Here is a 14,730-nt window from a genome sequence, read left to right as displayed (position 1 = left end):
GTGACTAGTCGACTATCAAAATAATCGTTTGTGGCAGCCCTACATAGAAGTTTATTTATCACCATCAAACAAGGTGTAAACATTTTGAGCATCTATGACTGGCGGCGGATTCAAAGATGACAATGAAAACTAAAAATGGGAATGATTTCTAAATGAAACAGACAATAAGTGGCACCCCGACACATAAAGAAGAGCATAAAGCATTAGGCGTCCCCTGGCTGATCATTGACTAGTTTTGGATAAATGGCACAGGGGTGGCACATGGGTGGCACAGGGGTGCCGTAGTTAGCACCTCATAACTCCCGCCATTTTTTGCTATGAGGACGGGGTTCTCCAGCAAACGCTCTAAAGCTTTCCAGGCTAATGAGTTCCTTAATGATATAAATCAAAACTGATTTCTGAACAACCCTAATTTCAAAAATCACTTTTGGCATCGACCTGGCACTGTGAAGGGCACGTGGCTGGAAACTTGAATCCTTTTGGGCGATGGCCAGTCCCCCCTGAAACATGGCATTTCAGGAACACCTTACCCAAGCCATTCAGCCCTGCTAATACAAACACTTTAAACATGCATCTTGTGCAGAGTACATGTGTATGCAACTGTATTACATCATGTCCTACCTGAGTTTTTCTGGTTGGTGATGGGCTTGCCCTCTGTGGGGATAGAGTGCTGGAAGATGTGCACAGTATCCTGTACAGTCTGCCGGTGAAGACAAACCTCCAACGGGTCGATGCAGGTTGACACATTCTGGGCCAGCAGATAACGCGGCTCAGACCGCATCCGCTTAACAAAGGTTGCTACCTTCTCTTGACTCAAACCTTTAGGAACAAGAAGTGGGAAACAGGGAGTGTGATGGGGAAGAGGAAAAAAATAGGAAGGGATGGAGAGGGAGGACAACTAAAGTTAGCACATTACAGAAAAGCTAACATGGCTAGACATTCAGACAGATTGTCTGCATCCAAAAGTGGAATTTCCTACCGTTCCAATTCCCATGACTCAACTGTGCGGTTTAAACATGCACACTTCCCACTTAAGAGCTATCTTTTGAGTACTCATGCACTCAGATGTCAGAAAGATGCCTCTAATACCAGATCGATAGTCATAAACTAAGACCATATGCTTTATTGAACATAACCGCCTGGTGCTTCACTTCTTTTTTCCACAGTCCACACAGAGGTTACATTGAAATCTATAAAAGGTACCCTATACGATTAAGATTAGCCCTCTGATAAAGAATAAAGAATATTCTGGGTACATGGAGAGGCAGTACCAGCAAAAGAGGACTAAAATGAAGAAAGCTTTGTAGTAGCACTACTACAAGTTGCCCCAGGGAGCTGAGGGCTGGTCAGAGCTGGCTGCTGGGATCACTCATCTGGCTCCATCTGTGAGAGGAATGCACTGGAAAGCCTGTCCAGTCCCACTGGATGTGGGTAAGAAGGGGTGTGCGTGTGCACACATACAGAATCAAACTGGCTAGAGAGAGAGAGAGAGTGTGTGTGTGTGTGTGTGTGTGTGTGTGTGTGTGTGTGTGTGTGTGTGTTTTATTCCGTCAAATAACAGCATAGAGCAATTAAACATTGAGAGGGACATTGCCTAGTCATGCATGCTGCCTCGAGTTCAAATCTCTTGCTCAGCTGCATTCTGTTATTTTCCATCAACACAAAGCTCAAATGCACTGACCATCGCAGATTAGGACAGTGTCAAATCTCATTAGCTGCTGCGTTATCAAAAAAAGAAAAATGGGAGAAAAAAAATGTAGAAGCCAGCCTAAGGCAAAGAGTATTCTGGGAGTGCGGCCTCAGTCATGTGTCAGCGCAACACGGTTTTCCTTAAGCCACAACAGCTAAAAGTTATGACACTGATCAGTATGGATAGATGAGGAGGACATGTGTCAAAGGGTCAGCATGTAATAGTAAAAGCCAGCATCTTATTTAAATAGATATCTGATAGGAGTGTGTGCACGTGTGTGTGAAGAAACAGGAAAGACTCAGCCCAAACAAAGTTAGTTGGCCAGGCTTTTAGCCAACAACTGAGTGCATGAATGGTGAGGACAGAGATCAGGGTGGCTTTCTATGGAAAGGGGCCAAGCACAGGCAGCCAGGGTGACTTGCAAATTTACACACCAGTGCTCTTACAGCTGGCTTTACATTAGCCAAGCACTTTATTATCACTGCTCCATAGAGCTGGAATACAGACTTTTAAAAAAAGGAAACAGGCTTAGGAGGTGGTCATTGTTGCTGTCAGCTTCACATTAAAAAAAAAGACAATATTGAAATTCTTAATGTTTTTAATTTGTTTAATTTCAACGTATTTTTATTGTTAAATGTTGCTGTGTAAATCAGGGCAGCTGGCTAACACAGACCTTAGGTTCAAGTTCAAAAGTCAACCTTTGCCCAGAAGCATAAAAAGAGTTGTAAAACAAAGTAGGGAGTATTCCTCGGCTGATTGAGGTGGTTATTGAGATCTACTGAAAAATAAATGAAACTATTCTCTTTTCTGGTAAAAAGCAGGGTTCCCCAAACAGAACTCTCACTTCCATGAATGGCCACGACTTTAAAGAGTCACTGTGGCATTTCCAAGACGAGCTAGCTACTCTCTGGCTAATAAATCCCGTTCCTGGAAAGAGTTCCTGACGCCTGAGCAGAGGAGCAAGATTAATGTATTTAAGATTGTGATGTTGGCACCGTGCTGACAACCCCATAACCCGTCGGGGGGTGAACTGTCAACCTAGCTCACAGAGGGATGGACGGCATAAAGTCGTGCTAGCAGGCTGGCATGCTAACGCAGTGAATGCTAACGGGTTAGCTCGGTCAGCTGTCATTCTCCTGCAACCAAATGCAAGCTCCACTCATTCAGGCAGCCACAAACACTGAGAGGGGACACAGTGACATTTAACCTACCAGTTTCCATGTTGCCGAGAAGCTTGAGGAGCGTCAACTGTTGTCCAGGAAAGTCGCCGGCTCTTTGTTTATCTCACCGACAGTCTGTCAGTGTGACCACGGGGTGCGCTCGTTTATGGGCTCCTGGCTAAGTCTTTGACGTGGCGGCTGGGCGGGGTTTGAAAACTGCAGACAACATTAGCTCATGAAGACGATTCACATACTTTATAAGGGCACAGTCCTTTTCCCTGCTCACATTTACATCTCTACTGCACGCATTTTACTCTTTATTTATTCAAGAATATAAAATCTAACTTAGTTTAGTGTAGTTCTACTCAAAATTTAGCTTAAAAATAAAAAGCTGTTATCTGTAACAAAGTAAGGAAATAAAACAAATATTTTTACACTGTTTTCCTAATTAGTCAACATTTCCTGCTAGTAGCTTACAAAGGAGTAATTGTTCAGTGTGATCACTTTTTGCCCATGTATGCAAATCATGTTACAGAGAAAGGGACATTAGATATACTCAACTTTAGCCAGCATTTTCAGCCTCTGTGGGTTTCTCAGCTAAATCGCATGAATAATAACCTCAGCTGTAAATGCAGGCAAAATTAAACTAAAGTAATAACGCTCACTACTGGCGTCTGTAGTTTTTTTTTTTTTTTTTGTTTCTTTCCAAAAGGAAGCATCCTTCTCACTTCCTCTGTATTTCCTGCACAGCACTGTGGAAGATAAACAAGCGCTCCCAAAAGTTAAAACTGAAAGATTTACCGCATACGAAACGTCCGGTTTTCAAAATAAGATCACGTGCAGCACTTTTTTAGCGACACAAGCGTCACATAGGACTTAGCAGGAAATGGGGACTGTATGTGCTTTAATCGCTTACATGCGAGTATATTCCCTTCAAAGGTAACCAAAGCGTTTACTTTGAAGATTTGTTGTACGCTGAGAATGGGCTTGCAGTTGTACTCCGAGTGGAAAATCCCTACCTGCGCGTTAATAGTACAACAGAAACGTAATCGTAAAAAACTTTCCCCAGGCTATTTTCTGAAATAAAGAGAACACAAGCACTTTCGCCATAGTAACAGCGGTAAACCATGCAGCCAATGCAAGTGGGTCGTTCCTAATATTTGGTGCCACCTGTGAAGCCCACCCGTGACAGAATATAGTGTATTTGTGGAAAAGTTATTTCTGCAAGCTTGTCTTACACTATTAACCCCCTTCTATCATATACATCAATTATACGCTACCCAAACCGTTAATTTCTGTAAAATATTCAATGTTTTCTTTTTTAATTATTTATTTCTAGTAGGGGTAGTGCTTGTTTGGCTTCTGAAGTGGGAGATGCCAAAGTTTGAAAACCACCGAGCTAGTGAGCTATTCAGCTTCAGCTGTCAGAGATCTGTAAACTCCAAATAACCACATAATCAGCCATCTATGCCTTAATCAAGGTCTCTGGACTAAAATGTTAATCAAGACCTGCACAGAAATGAGAAGGAGAAGGATTTGCTGGTTTCTGTTCTCTTTTGTCTCTTCATGTTATAGTTCTCTGAAGCCAGCCCCTTTCCTGCAGGAAATTTTATATTCCTGTTCATGAGATCACTGCTTCCCGTATTTCAGTTTTGCGTGTGTGTGCTTGTGCCTGCATGTGTGGGTAAGTGTTCACTTCCTTCATCTCTGACCGGATTGGAACAACAGCAGGAGAAAGGAAATACAACATAATTACTGAGTAAAAGAAAGTGAAATACCGTGAGCCCACTCTGATTTCCAGAAAGTGTGGCAGCATTTAAGAATCAGCCGTAAAATGTAAGCACAAACTCTCTTAGGGGAAGTAATGAACGGCAGACAAAAACACCGTTAAACACATCTTTACAGTCAGACATGTATACCTATCTCCTCGGTGTCATCAGCTTCGTCTATGTCTTCCATTCTGGTAAGTGATCTCCTTTTGAAACTCTGACCAAAGTTCTCATTACATAAAAGAAAGTCTCTCTTCTTGCCTTAAGTTTTGTTTTTTTGTTTTTTTTTCTGGGGGTTGTTTTGTTAAAGCACTCGTGTGAACTCTCCATCTTCAGTATTCTATAATAAGATGCCATTTGCCATGTGTTTGCCTTAAAAGCTGTGGTAATCACGGTCATGCCAAAGCGCACTGCGTGCGTCTAGTTCTTTGAAATGTTTGTTAAGCTCCGTGCCTTTTAAATGTGGCCGCCATATGCGTATTTTATTCTGAATGACGTGTGTTTCACTGCATATGGAAATTAGCAGATGTACCAAGTTAAACAAAAACATGTGCGTGTGTGTTTATGTTCCCTGATTATTAATGTGTTTTAGTGGTTATAATCTAACCAGATTGGGACAAAGGAGCACCAAACTGCACGAGTTTCCTTGGCTACACATTCATGTTCCGCTACAGTGACTTAAATCTAAATTCCTTCTTTTAGGTCTCTGTGCTGAAGAATGCCAGCTTAGTATTTTGGCAAAACGCGAGATGTATTATGTGCCAGAAGGGGGCATCTTGTCATTGTCCTGTGTAGTTCAGCACTGTGGAAACAACTGGACCGGTGCCTGGATGTGGGAAAATTCAACATATGATGTTAGGAAGCCTGTGAAGGAAAGCGAGAGACACCATTTGACCAACAAGACAATTTCAGCCAGTCAGACAAAGCTATTCTTAAACATCCAGAGTGTCAACCAGTCGGATGAAGGTTCCTATGGATGCATGGTTGTTTGGGATACAGGTATAAATGAAAATGGACATCGCACGCACGTGAACATTACCGCAGGTACAGAGAATGACATATAATGAAGTGCATCACAGTGCATCTGCATTTTGGCCAGCAGGTCTTACTGCTTGTCATGTATCCTCCTCATCATATAGCTCTCGTCACAGGTCCCTCTCCAAGGAAACTCCTGCACAGGGTTTTGATCTGTGCTTGTGCATTACTCTGCCTTCCCATCATCCTGGAATTGGCTCGCTGTCTGAGCTCAGAGGTCAAACCACAGCCACTTCCCAGGGCAGAGGTCATATATGAAGTTCCATATGCAGCCCAACAAACCATCTCGGCTCCACAACCTCCACCTCGATGCCCAGTACCACAGAAATGCAAAACACCCCCTCCCAAAGGTATATCCTGTGTGTTTCCTTTTGTTAACCTGTTATGAGGCAATACTCAGAACGGCAATTTTTACCATGCTGTCTTTTCTTCTTTTTTTTGTTTTTTGCAGTTCCACCTAAAGTCAAGAGGAAGCCAGAAGTAAGTGAACGTACTGTTTCAATACAGTCCCTGAACATTGGGAACTCACTGACAGGCTTGCATCTCCTAAACTGTGCCCCCCCCCCCCCCCCTTACTTTTCACAATGCTACAGGTGATGTATGCAGTGATTTCAGAAGGTGCACTGAAGCAGCAGGGAGCCACGAGACAGCCTGCCCATTCTGCAACTGTCTACTCATCCCTGAGATTTGACAACCACTAATGGAGTTATGCATTATTTTTATGAATTAAATCATAAAGTTATATCCTTTCATATATATGTCTTTATGAAACACTGAACGTGGTAGCTGCCACTTCTCGTGTTTTTTTGTTTTTGTTTTGATGCAAACTGCATCTTTGATACAAGCTTGATACTCTGCATTTCGTGAAGTCTTTAAAGTGACAGTTTACCACAGAATCAAACACAAGTTTTTCCCTCTGGCCCATTTTGCTATTTTTCCATCTAGACTTTTTTGTGGGGGGAGGGTGTGAGGTGCTAGTTACAGATGAATCTCCCTGTACTGAGCAGTTTCATGTAGGAACTACTCTTCCTGCCAAATTACAACCGCCAGCCACATCACCTGACCGAAACAAGCCAGCAGCTAGCTAGTAACACAGGACAGGAGGAGAGAGGGAAACGCCTGTGCTTATTATCTCCTACCATACTGTCATACTGAGCAGGAGCCTCTCACCACAGATGCAGCTTCCTTCTCAAAAACCAAAACACATGTATAGTCCTGTAAGGTTTTCTCGGGACTCTGTGCAGTCCTATGAAAAACTAAGACCTTTGCTGCTTCCATAGGAATTAAAAGAGTAAGTAGCAGCCAGGTGCAGTTGATCAAATGCATCTGATAAACTGATGACCAGGTGTGAACGCCTCGATGAGAGCCGAGGTTTGGGCAGTTTGGAGATCTGGAGCATTCAGGTGTGTGTGAACACTTTGCCAAGGAGGGAAGACATCAGCAATGTTCTTAAAGAAGCAATTGCTGCTGCCGGGAAGATCTACATAACAGAATCAGCGGGTTGGGTTAGATGTGGATAAAAATGAACAAAAACAGATGAGCATGGCTTTTTTGGATGTTTTAAGACAAGAAAACGTATTCTCTCTAAAAAGAACATAGCAGCACGACTTAGGTTTATGAAATTGCATCTGAATAAATCTGAGGACTTCTGGAACAATGTTCTTTGGACAGATGAGACCAAAGTGCAGCTGTTTGGCTGTAATGTACCGCACCATGTTTAGGAAAGACCAAACACAGCATATCAGCACAAACACCTCATACTAGCTCAAGCACGGTGGTGGAGGGGTGATGTTTTTGGCTTGTTTTGCAGATACAGGACCTGGGAACCTTGGAGTCAGTAAGTCAATCGTTAACTCTCCTGAATACCAAAATATTGTAGAGTCAAATGTGAGGACATCAATATGACAGCTAAAGTTGTGCTGCACCTGGGTCATGCAGCAGGACAATAATTCCAAGCAAAGCAGCAAATCTACAACAGAACAGCTGAGAAAGAGAAAAATTGATGTGTTGCAACGACCTGGTCAAAGTCCAGACCTCAACCCGACTGATATGCTGCGACGGGATCTTAAGAGAGCTGTGCATAAACAAACCTCAATGAACTGAAGAAACATTGTAAAGAAGAGTGGGCCACAATTCATCCAAAAGGATGTAAGAGACTAAAAACAGCTGCTAAAGTTTATTTTGGAAGCTATTTAATAACAGTGTGGACTTACTTTTCCACAGGACTGTATGGGACTACTTTAGGTAGGAACCAGAAAAAGAGCCACTTTAAAAAAGGATCACTTTCATGTAATGTTACATATAATAAGGAGATACTGCATCGCCCAGCTGTACCACCCTGAGGCGCTACAGTAAGCAGACTCTGCTCTGTGAGACGATTTCACAGATCCTCTGGTTTGTATTGTTAAAAATGTGACCACATTAACTGCTGTCAGAATAATGTGATGGTGCTGCAGTTTCAACAAAATGTGAAACAAACTTCCCTCACATGTTCAAATATATTACACATTAAAGTATAGACAAGAAAAGCACCCGTGTGGAGAGATTGCATTAAAAAACACAAAATAACAGAAAACCTGAAACAACACAAATATGACACAAAATACAACATTTTATTTTAGAATAAATTCTCAATGGCACATTACATAACCAAATATACATATACATGTTTAGACATCTTTTAACTTAATATATTTCCTTTAATCATTTCACCATTAATTAGCGTACTCTGCAGTAACAATTTTTACATGACATCGATGCAAAAAAAGTTTAATAACTTAAGCGTATTAACAAAGGAAAGGCTGCAGGGCTTTTTTTTTTTTTTAGGCGACACCTGCTACAAACTATATGACATCTGAACTTCCCCAGAGGATTTCTATCCCTGCTTCCCTTACTCGAGGTAATCACCGACCGAGGGCAGCGTGTGTTTGGCAACACGCCTGCCTCTAGTCCTGATAAATTAGAAAGGTACTACTCAAGTTAGAACAGCTTCCTGGCAAGTTAAAAGGTGACCTACATGTAAATCACAGTGGGCGTTTGTAATTTGGGTGAAACTAGCTATTAAACCTTTTACACTCTTAGGCCAGCCTAAACTACAGGAACTGTTCCCTACACAGTAAGATTACACCGACATTAACACACACCAGCTTGATTGTTTTTGGTCACACTGGAAGCAAATGTGTGTGTTTTTATGCTTCTTTTCCAGGCTAATGTCAGTTGAAGATTAGACCCGTGGTCCTTCTGTGCCTGCGAGCACCAACTTTGCAGTTTTTACTTATATTTTTGCAACAGCTAAGTCCTTTTTTTAAAGGCTCATAGTTTACATTCAAAGTGTTTTTTGTAACTTCATAGGTGGTTCGTTATAACCTGAACTTCATATTTTTCAAGTCATCCTCATCAGCTCACATCCTGGGAAAAACCCTGGAGATGTCCTAAAGAGCTGCCGTACGTACACGCCGATACACCGAGCTAGCGAGTTTCAATGGGAGGTATCAGAAGGTGAAATGTTTTCACTGAGTGCAACATCTATTTTGAGCAAATGTGGATGTAGCTCGGCTACCCACAACTGTGCTGTAACCAGATCCCCGTCCTCTCACATAGTGAGACGCACGGAGACGAGACGGAGGCTGAGAAAGAACGTGTCAGCGGCGAAAAGGGCTTTTTCTATGTGTGTGATAGATTGTAAGGCGCAGCTTTGGCTAAAAGAAGCTTGTGGCAAAATGTGTTGGCAGTGCCCCTCCCCTCCCCTCCCCACCCCGCCCCCCACCCTGCTCTTGAGTTCAAGTCTATGAAGTTGCCCCTACGGATACAGAAATGCTGTCCTAGGAGGAGACACGTCACGTTTATAGTGCAGTAGACACAATGCAGCAGCTAGCGGGATTGCAAAAAGCCTCGGCGAAATCAAAACTTGTTCTCTGAAAAAAGCATTTACATTATGCAAAGAACAAGCTCAGAGAGCACAGTGGAGAAGACTCCCAGCCGCGGCGCCTCCGAGGTCTTGCTACTGCGAGTCTTCTGTGCGCAGTTTTCGTCTGTTCAAGGGCGAAGGCAAATACATCCTGATGGCTAATGATTTCTTTTTTTCTTCCTCCACTGGGCACTCAACAGTCAGTGAGATAAAGGTTAACAGTTCGGCCATAAACTCGTGTCACAATTCTTCTAGGAGGTCATCGTGTTTCTCTCTATCAAACAAGACGCTTGAGGAAAAAAAGCAGAGCTCGGCTTGAACTCACAGTATCACAGCCACGCCAAAGACCCTCATGAAAGGTGGATGAGCAACGGTGCAGCGAGCATCGACTAATCTGTAGCTAAAGACTGGTTAGAAACAAAAGCCAAAATGTCAGCTGCTTCTCCTCCCTATATACTCACAGTAGTTTCAGTTAGATTCTAGTGTGCGGGGGACTCGGTAACCTTCTCAGGTTATCCTTGGCATTGGGAAGTAGTTCTACAGTGATTTTGTGGTTGTTGTTGTGACTTTTTTATTTTGTTGTCGTTGTTTTATTTTTTTGCAGCTCTGTCAGCAGGCGCTGTCCCTTCATTGTGCAAGGTTGGGGTTTTTCCGTTCCACTCAAAGCTACTCAGACTGAAAGAGAAAAGAGGGAACAAAAAAAACAAAAGAGGAGAGAGCGTTCAGCACACGTCTTTCAGTCCGGGCTTATTACCCAACATCAGCTTGAGTGTTTCAGTCACATTACAGAGTTCCAGAGATAATGAGATGTCTATAAGATAGACAAAGTGTTAAAAACACAGACAGACACACACACACCAGGGGACTTTTTGGCATCGCTGCCAGCGTTCTGCCATAATTATCTTAATTTCAATGTCGAACTTTCTCTCTTTAAAAGTTTTATGGAGCTTCTGTCTCGAAAAGTTGGAAATATCCTACTGAAAAATCTTAACAAGGCAGTGTTCAAGTATCAGACTTACAGTCGTGGATGAGTGGCTCATTTTGTCAAAGCGGAACTTCAAGTTTGACCTCGGTGAAGTCTTAGTTTTTCCATCTGTGGAAGGAAAAAAAGGGAGGAGACGGAAAGGAAACAAAGGAAATGCTCATTAGAAAATGAACTCATCCACCTCTGGCGTATCATTCTGTTCAAACTGGACTAAAAGCTAGTCCACAAATGCTTCGTGAATTTAGGCTTACCTGTTGGACTGCGGCACATGATGACAGGGGTGCAGGACCCTTGGCTTTCTATGTTGAGTGCGGGGCTGAAGGCAGAGGAAGAAGCTATGGGTGGATGGCTGGCCTGAGGGAAGGAGAGAAAGCGGGAGGACGAAAGTTAAATATGGACACAGACGTATGGGGGTGGGGGGCTAAAAGAGGTTCTCTGAAACGAGGGAGCAGAATTTTGCTGAAGTTGAATTTAATTTGCCCCTCAGCAAAGTGGGAAACATTGCAAGGAGTTGGGTAGAGCTGGCTTGGAGGGAGAAATGATCATAAAATGGGTTAGATTAAAATAGGTGATGTGGTGTCTTAAGTTTATTTCTAACTCAATATTTTGATTCCCGCATTCTACTAGAGTCAATCTGCATTCTTCATAGTTAAAAATAGTTTTGCTAGCTAACACAGACAACAATTCACACCTTCAGTCAGTTTAGAATCATCAACCTAACCCCAGTAGCTACACACTTTTGGGTGGAGTAGTTGGAGAGAACCCACACAGACGCAAGAAAAACATAAACTGAGGTGAGCACGACTCTCGCAGACATCATAAACACACCAAAGCAGAAAAAAATGCTTTAGAGAGACAGTGCATAGGTTAACATGGTAAATGGACTTGTTCTTATATAGCGCTTTTCTACTCTATCTGAGCACTCAGAGCGCTTTCAAAGTAGATTAGCATAATAGCTCTCCTAGAAGTTTTTTAGGGGTAAAGGTTTTGAAATATATATATATATATATATATATATATATATATATATATGTATGTGTGCGTGTGTGTGTGTGTGTGTGTGCTAGCTAGCTAGTATGCTAGCTAACGAGCTAAATGTAGCATAAAGACTCTACAAATGCTAATTCACATAGTTCCAAAGGTTGTAAAAACTAATGGACTTAAAAAAGTAAAATAACAAAAAAACAAGAACTGAGCCCTACAAACTTTACAAATAGTTTTAATCTGCTGCTTCAAGTCTCTCTATTAGCTAATAAAGACTGCGTTTTTCTTCCCATCCAGCCTATCAGATTCTCCCTTGTGATGCCCGCTGGTGTACTTTACCGCTGCATCAGGCACTTAACGATTGCTTTAACAGTTTTCTCTGGCATTTAAGCCGTGTCTCTATCTCTCTCTGAGAGTTTCTACTGCGTAGGGATCATCTGTGCAAGCTGATCTCCTGCCAAACACTGAGGAACAATCTCACAGTGTTTCTCAGGTAAGATAAAATAACACCTTGAAGCGGTTTTATCTGATACAAGGCGATCAAGTAGAGCTGCAATCATCATAATTGACATGCGCTTACTATGAAGCAGTTCTTAGTAATTATAGACTATTTCATCCACGACACTGACACCACCAACAACTTCAAACCTTTGGTTCTGACTCCGTACAAATACGACAGAATATTAGGGCCACATTAAGAAAAAAAAATTTGTCAAAATTTCGAGATTAAACTTGAAATACTATTTTGAGATGATGTTGTAGGCTGCTATTCTTCCTCTGCCTTGTATAGATGACTTAGCAAAACAACTTGATCAGCTGTCTTATTGTGTCTTGTGCTTCAACATGCATCCTCTTTGCTGCACGAGGGTGTAACCATCTGTATGTTTGTATTTGTCCATTGCCACCTAATGCATCTTGCACAAATCCGACCAACTCTTCCAAGTTTGTGCGATTTTTCCTTCAGACCAGATGCAGCTTTCTGCACCATCTCTTCAATGTTCTTATACTTTAAAAATGTAACTCTCAACAGCACAACACATTTTCTTTCGTTCGTTCCTTCTTTTCAAATGAATGAATCAAAAGTTTGGGCTCACCGTCTCCAGTTCTTCCAGAGCTTCTGTTTCTCCCGTGGTGCTGCTGAAGCTGCTGGTGCTGGAAGAAGAACGAGAAATGTTCTGCCTGCCGCCGCCGCACTCCTTCAGCTTGACAAACGGCCTGTTGAGGAGCAATCGTGAGTAAAATTTATACTGACGTGAAAAAGCAAACATTAAGCAGTATTGTTAAAGTATTCTTTAGATAAAATCAGCTTGGGTCTCACCTTTCTTTGTTGGGACAGATCTCAGGTGAGCTCGGATTGGATGATGTCTCTGATTTCACGTCCTGGGACAGCAGGCAGCTCTCTGCAAACTTTTGGTCGCTGCATACAAAAAGCAAATCCGTAAGTCAAAAGGTAGCTGTTTAAAAAGACTGTAACAGTAATAACTTCTGAATGGAGGGACCTTTAACCTACCCACGCGTGTGTTTGTCTGAAGAAGTTTCTGTGCTGGAGTGGAGACGGGGGAAGAGACCCGAGCGCCGTTTCACAGGGCTCTTCAGGGGAGACTTGGCTGACAGTACAGGAGGCTGCGGATAACAGAATAAAGAATTTGGCTTCTCTTAGTATTGCAGCACTTTAAAAATCTTCCCCAAAAATCCTCCAACATTAAATATGGATGAGTAAATGAACAAGAACCAAAGCTTTTAGCTCAAGTCACATCTTGCTGAAGTGAACTCACAGTGAAGGTGCTCTTTGTGCATTCGCTGGTGCTCTGCGGCAGACCTCCACCACTGAGGCTGGCTGGAACACCACCTCCTACACCGGGGCTTCTGTGACGGTGAGACCCTACCATAGTCTCCATGGAGTGGCTTCTGACCCGCATGGCTCTCTGGAGAAGCAGGAGAAAAGAGAGATGAGCTCATGATGAGGGAGAGGAGGAGGTTAAGGAGTAGAAGCAAGTAATGGAAACAGTGTGAAATAATGAAGTTGGGGGGAGGCAGTGTCAAGAAGGTGACCACAAGGGGGCGCAGTTGTCCAAGAAGAAGAGAAAGTGAGTTAGAGAAGAAAGAGTACTGTAACTGTGTTACACTCATTATTTATATCATTGGTTCATTGACGTAAAAGGAGTTTATGATAACTTTCGGTCGGTAACATTCAAATCAAATGTCGATACTTTTCCCACCTTTGCTATCTGCCTCAGCTATGGCCAGCTCAAATTCACACACACACAAACAACATCACATGAGATCGTCTTTATTTATCATGATATAATCCCCCACGTGCATTTACAGTGACACAGAAAGGTAATACACAGCAACCGCCACGACAGCAACAATAAGAGCGCCCCCTGGGACCGACTGCAGAAGCTGCAGAAGCTGCAAAGCCGCCGTCCACAACGCCTGCGAAGAGCGATAGAATCAAATGATTACATTGGTTACACATTTTCGTGGCGACAAACAGAGACACACATTCAAGACGGTCCTTTTAAAGACACTCCAGCCTTCAGTGAGCACGTGCAATGGCGGTGTGATGGGCTAGAGAGATTTAGGTGGCTGGTGAGAGGAAGCAGAGGAGAAATTCATAAAGAGAAAGGCACAGTCTCATACAGATTTAGCGCCGCAGCGTTTTGCATGTTCACATGTTCACACTGAATACACACACACACACACGCACACACACACACTGTGAGTATAAGGTCAAAATTCTCGAGCACTGAGAAATCCAGGAGCGTCTGTGATAACAATGGTTTAACGCCTCAAGTCATCTTGCAGACCTGTGACATTTCGCTGACCTACAGCGAGCAAACCTGGCACTCTTGTGCTGTAATGACGGTGATTAAATAAATGTCACAGAGCTGAGAAAGGATTGAACGATGTACTTTTTGTCTAGGCTCATGTTCACCTTGAAGGACTCCAGCAGGCCTCCGTGTCCCCCGTTCTCAAGCTTGTCCTCCTCTCCGACCTGGCCCAGACCAAGCGCGCTTTGACTCTGTCTGTGCAGCTCGTCGTGGAGATTGTCCAGCAGCGCGGCTCGTGTTCGCCCCTGAAATCGGTTCACACACACACACACACACACACACACACACACACACACACACACACACACACACACACACACACACACACACACAGGAACGCATCGGGAAAATGATTAGGGATGAATC

The 14,730-nt window shown here is 42.9% G+C and overlaps 3 protein-coding genes across 4 annotated transcripts in view; 1 reads left to right on the top strand and 2 right to left on the bottom strand.

Moving 5' to 3' along the window:
* blmh (bleomycin hydrolase) overlaps positions 1–3,578 on the bottom strand; it is a 21,797-nt gene extending 18,219 nt beyond the window's left edge. The window contains exons 1-3 of the mRNA XM_005750387.1: positions 3,412–3,578; positions 2,902–3,066; positions 622–819 (exon numbers count right to left, since the gene is read on the bottom strand). Coding sequence (XP_005750444.1) covers positions 622–819; positions 2,902–2,911 — 208 coding nt within the window. The 5' untranslated portion in view covers positions 2,912–3,066; positions 3,412–3,578. The remainder of the gene's footprint in view (positions 1–621; positions 820–2,901; positions 3,067–3,411) is intronic.
* Positions 3,579–4,511: 933 nt separating this feature from the next.
* LOC102200077 (uncharacterized) lies at positions 4,512–8,183 on the top strand. Of its 2 annotated transcripts, none has more exons than XM_005750386.1 (5): positions 4,512–4,813; positions 5,322–5,663; positions 5,771–6,004; positions 6,106–6,134; positions 6,248–8,183. In XM_005750386.1, the coding sequence occupies exons 1-5, from the start codon at positions 4,762–4,764 to the stop codon at positions 6,353–6,355; spliced, it is 765 nt and encodes a 254-aa protein (XP_005750443.1). In that variant the 5' UTR covers positions 4,512–4,761; the 3' UTR covers positions 6,356–8,183. The 2 variants fall into 2 exon arrangements, with proteins under 2 accessions (XP_005750443.1, XP_013770670.1); XM_013915216.1 differs by having other exon boundaries at positions 5,759–6,004.
* Positions 8,184–8,247: 64 nt separating this feature from the next.
* rap1gap2a (RAP1 GTPase activating protein 2a) overlaps positions 8,248–14,730 on the bottom strand; it is a 96,056-nt gene continuing 89,573 nt past the window's right edge. Inside the window, exons 16-23 of the mRNA XM_013915215.1 lie at positions 14,469–14,648; positions 13,306–13,455; positions 13,041–13,153; positions 12,849–12,947; positions 12,625–12,745; positions 10,798–10,900; positions 10,581–10,654; positions 8,248–10,236 (exon numbers count right to left, since the gene is read on the bottom strand). Coding sequence (XP_013770669.1) covers positions 10,228–10,236; positions 10,581–10,654; positions 10,798–10,900; positions 12,625–12,745; positions 12,849–12,947; positions 13,041–13,153; positions 13,306–13,455; positions 14,469–14,648 — 849 coding nt within the window. The 3' untranslated portion in view covers positions 8,248–10,227. The remainder of the gene's footprint in view (positions 10,237–10,580; positions 10,655–10,797; positions 10,901–12,624; positions 12,746–12,848; positions 12,948–13,040; positions 13,154–13,305; positions 13,456–14,468; positions 14,649–14,730) is intronic.

This window comes from Pundamilia nyererei, unplaced genomic scaffold, assembly GCF_000239375.1.
Source record: "Pundamilia nyererei isolate P.nyererei 1_Seehausen unplaced genomic scaffold, PunNye1.0 scaffold00272, whole genome shotgun sequence".
Taxonomy (NCBI): Eukaryota; Metazoa; Chordata; class Actinopteri; order Cichliformes; family Cichlidae; genus Pundamilia; species Pundamilia nyererei.
The sequence above is the reverse complement of the archived record's forward strand: the minus strand, read 5'-3'. Positions and strand labels throughout refer to the sequence as shown.

What these genes read in the sequence shown, in the direction of transcription:
- LOC102200077 (XM_013915216.1), top strand. Translation starts at nt 4,762, where the DNA reads ATGTATACCTATCTCCTCGGTGTCATCAGCTTCGTCTATGTCTTCCAT. An exon ending in CGTCTATGTCTTCCATTCTG is followed by an intron (nt 4,814 to 5,321) that starts GTAAGTGATCTC and finishes TCCTTCTTTTAG; the next exon opens with GTCTCTGTGCTGAAGAATGC. An exon ending in CAAAACACCCCCTCCCAAAG is followed by an intron (nt 6,005 to 6,105) that starts GTATATCCTGTG and finishes TGTTTTTTGCAG; the next exon opens with TTCCACCTAAAGTCAAGAGG.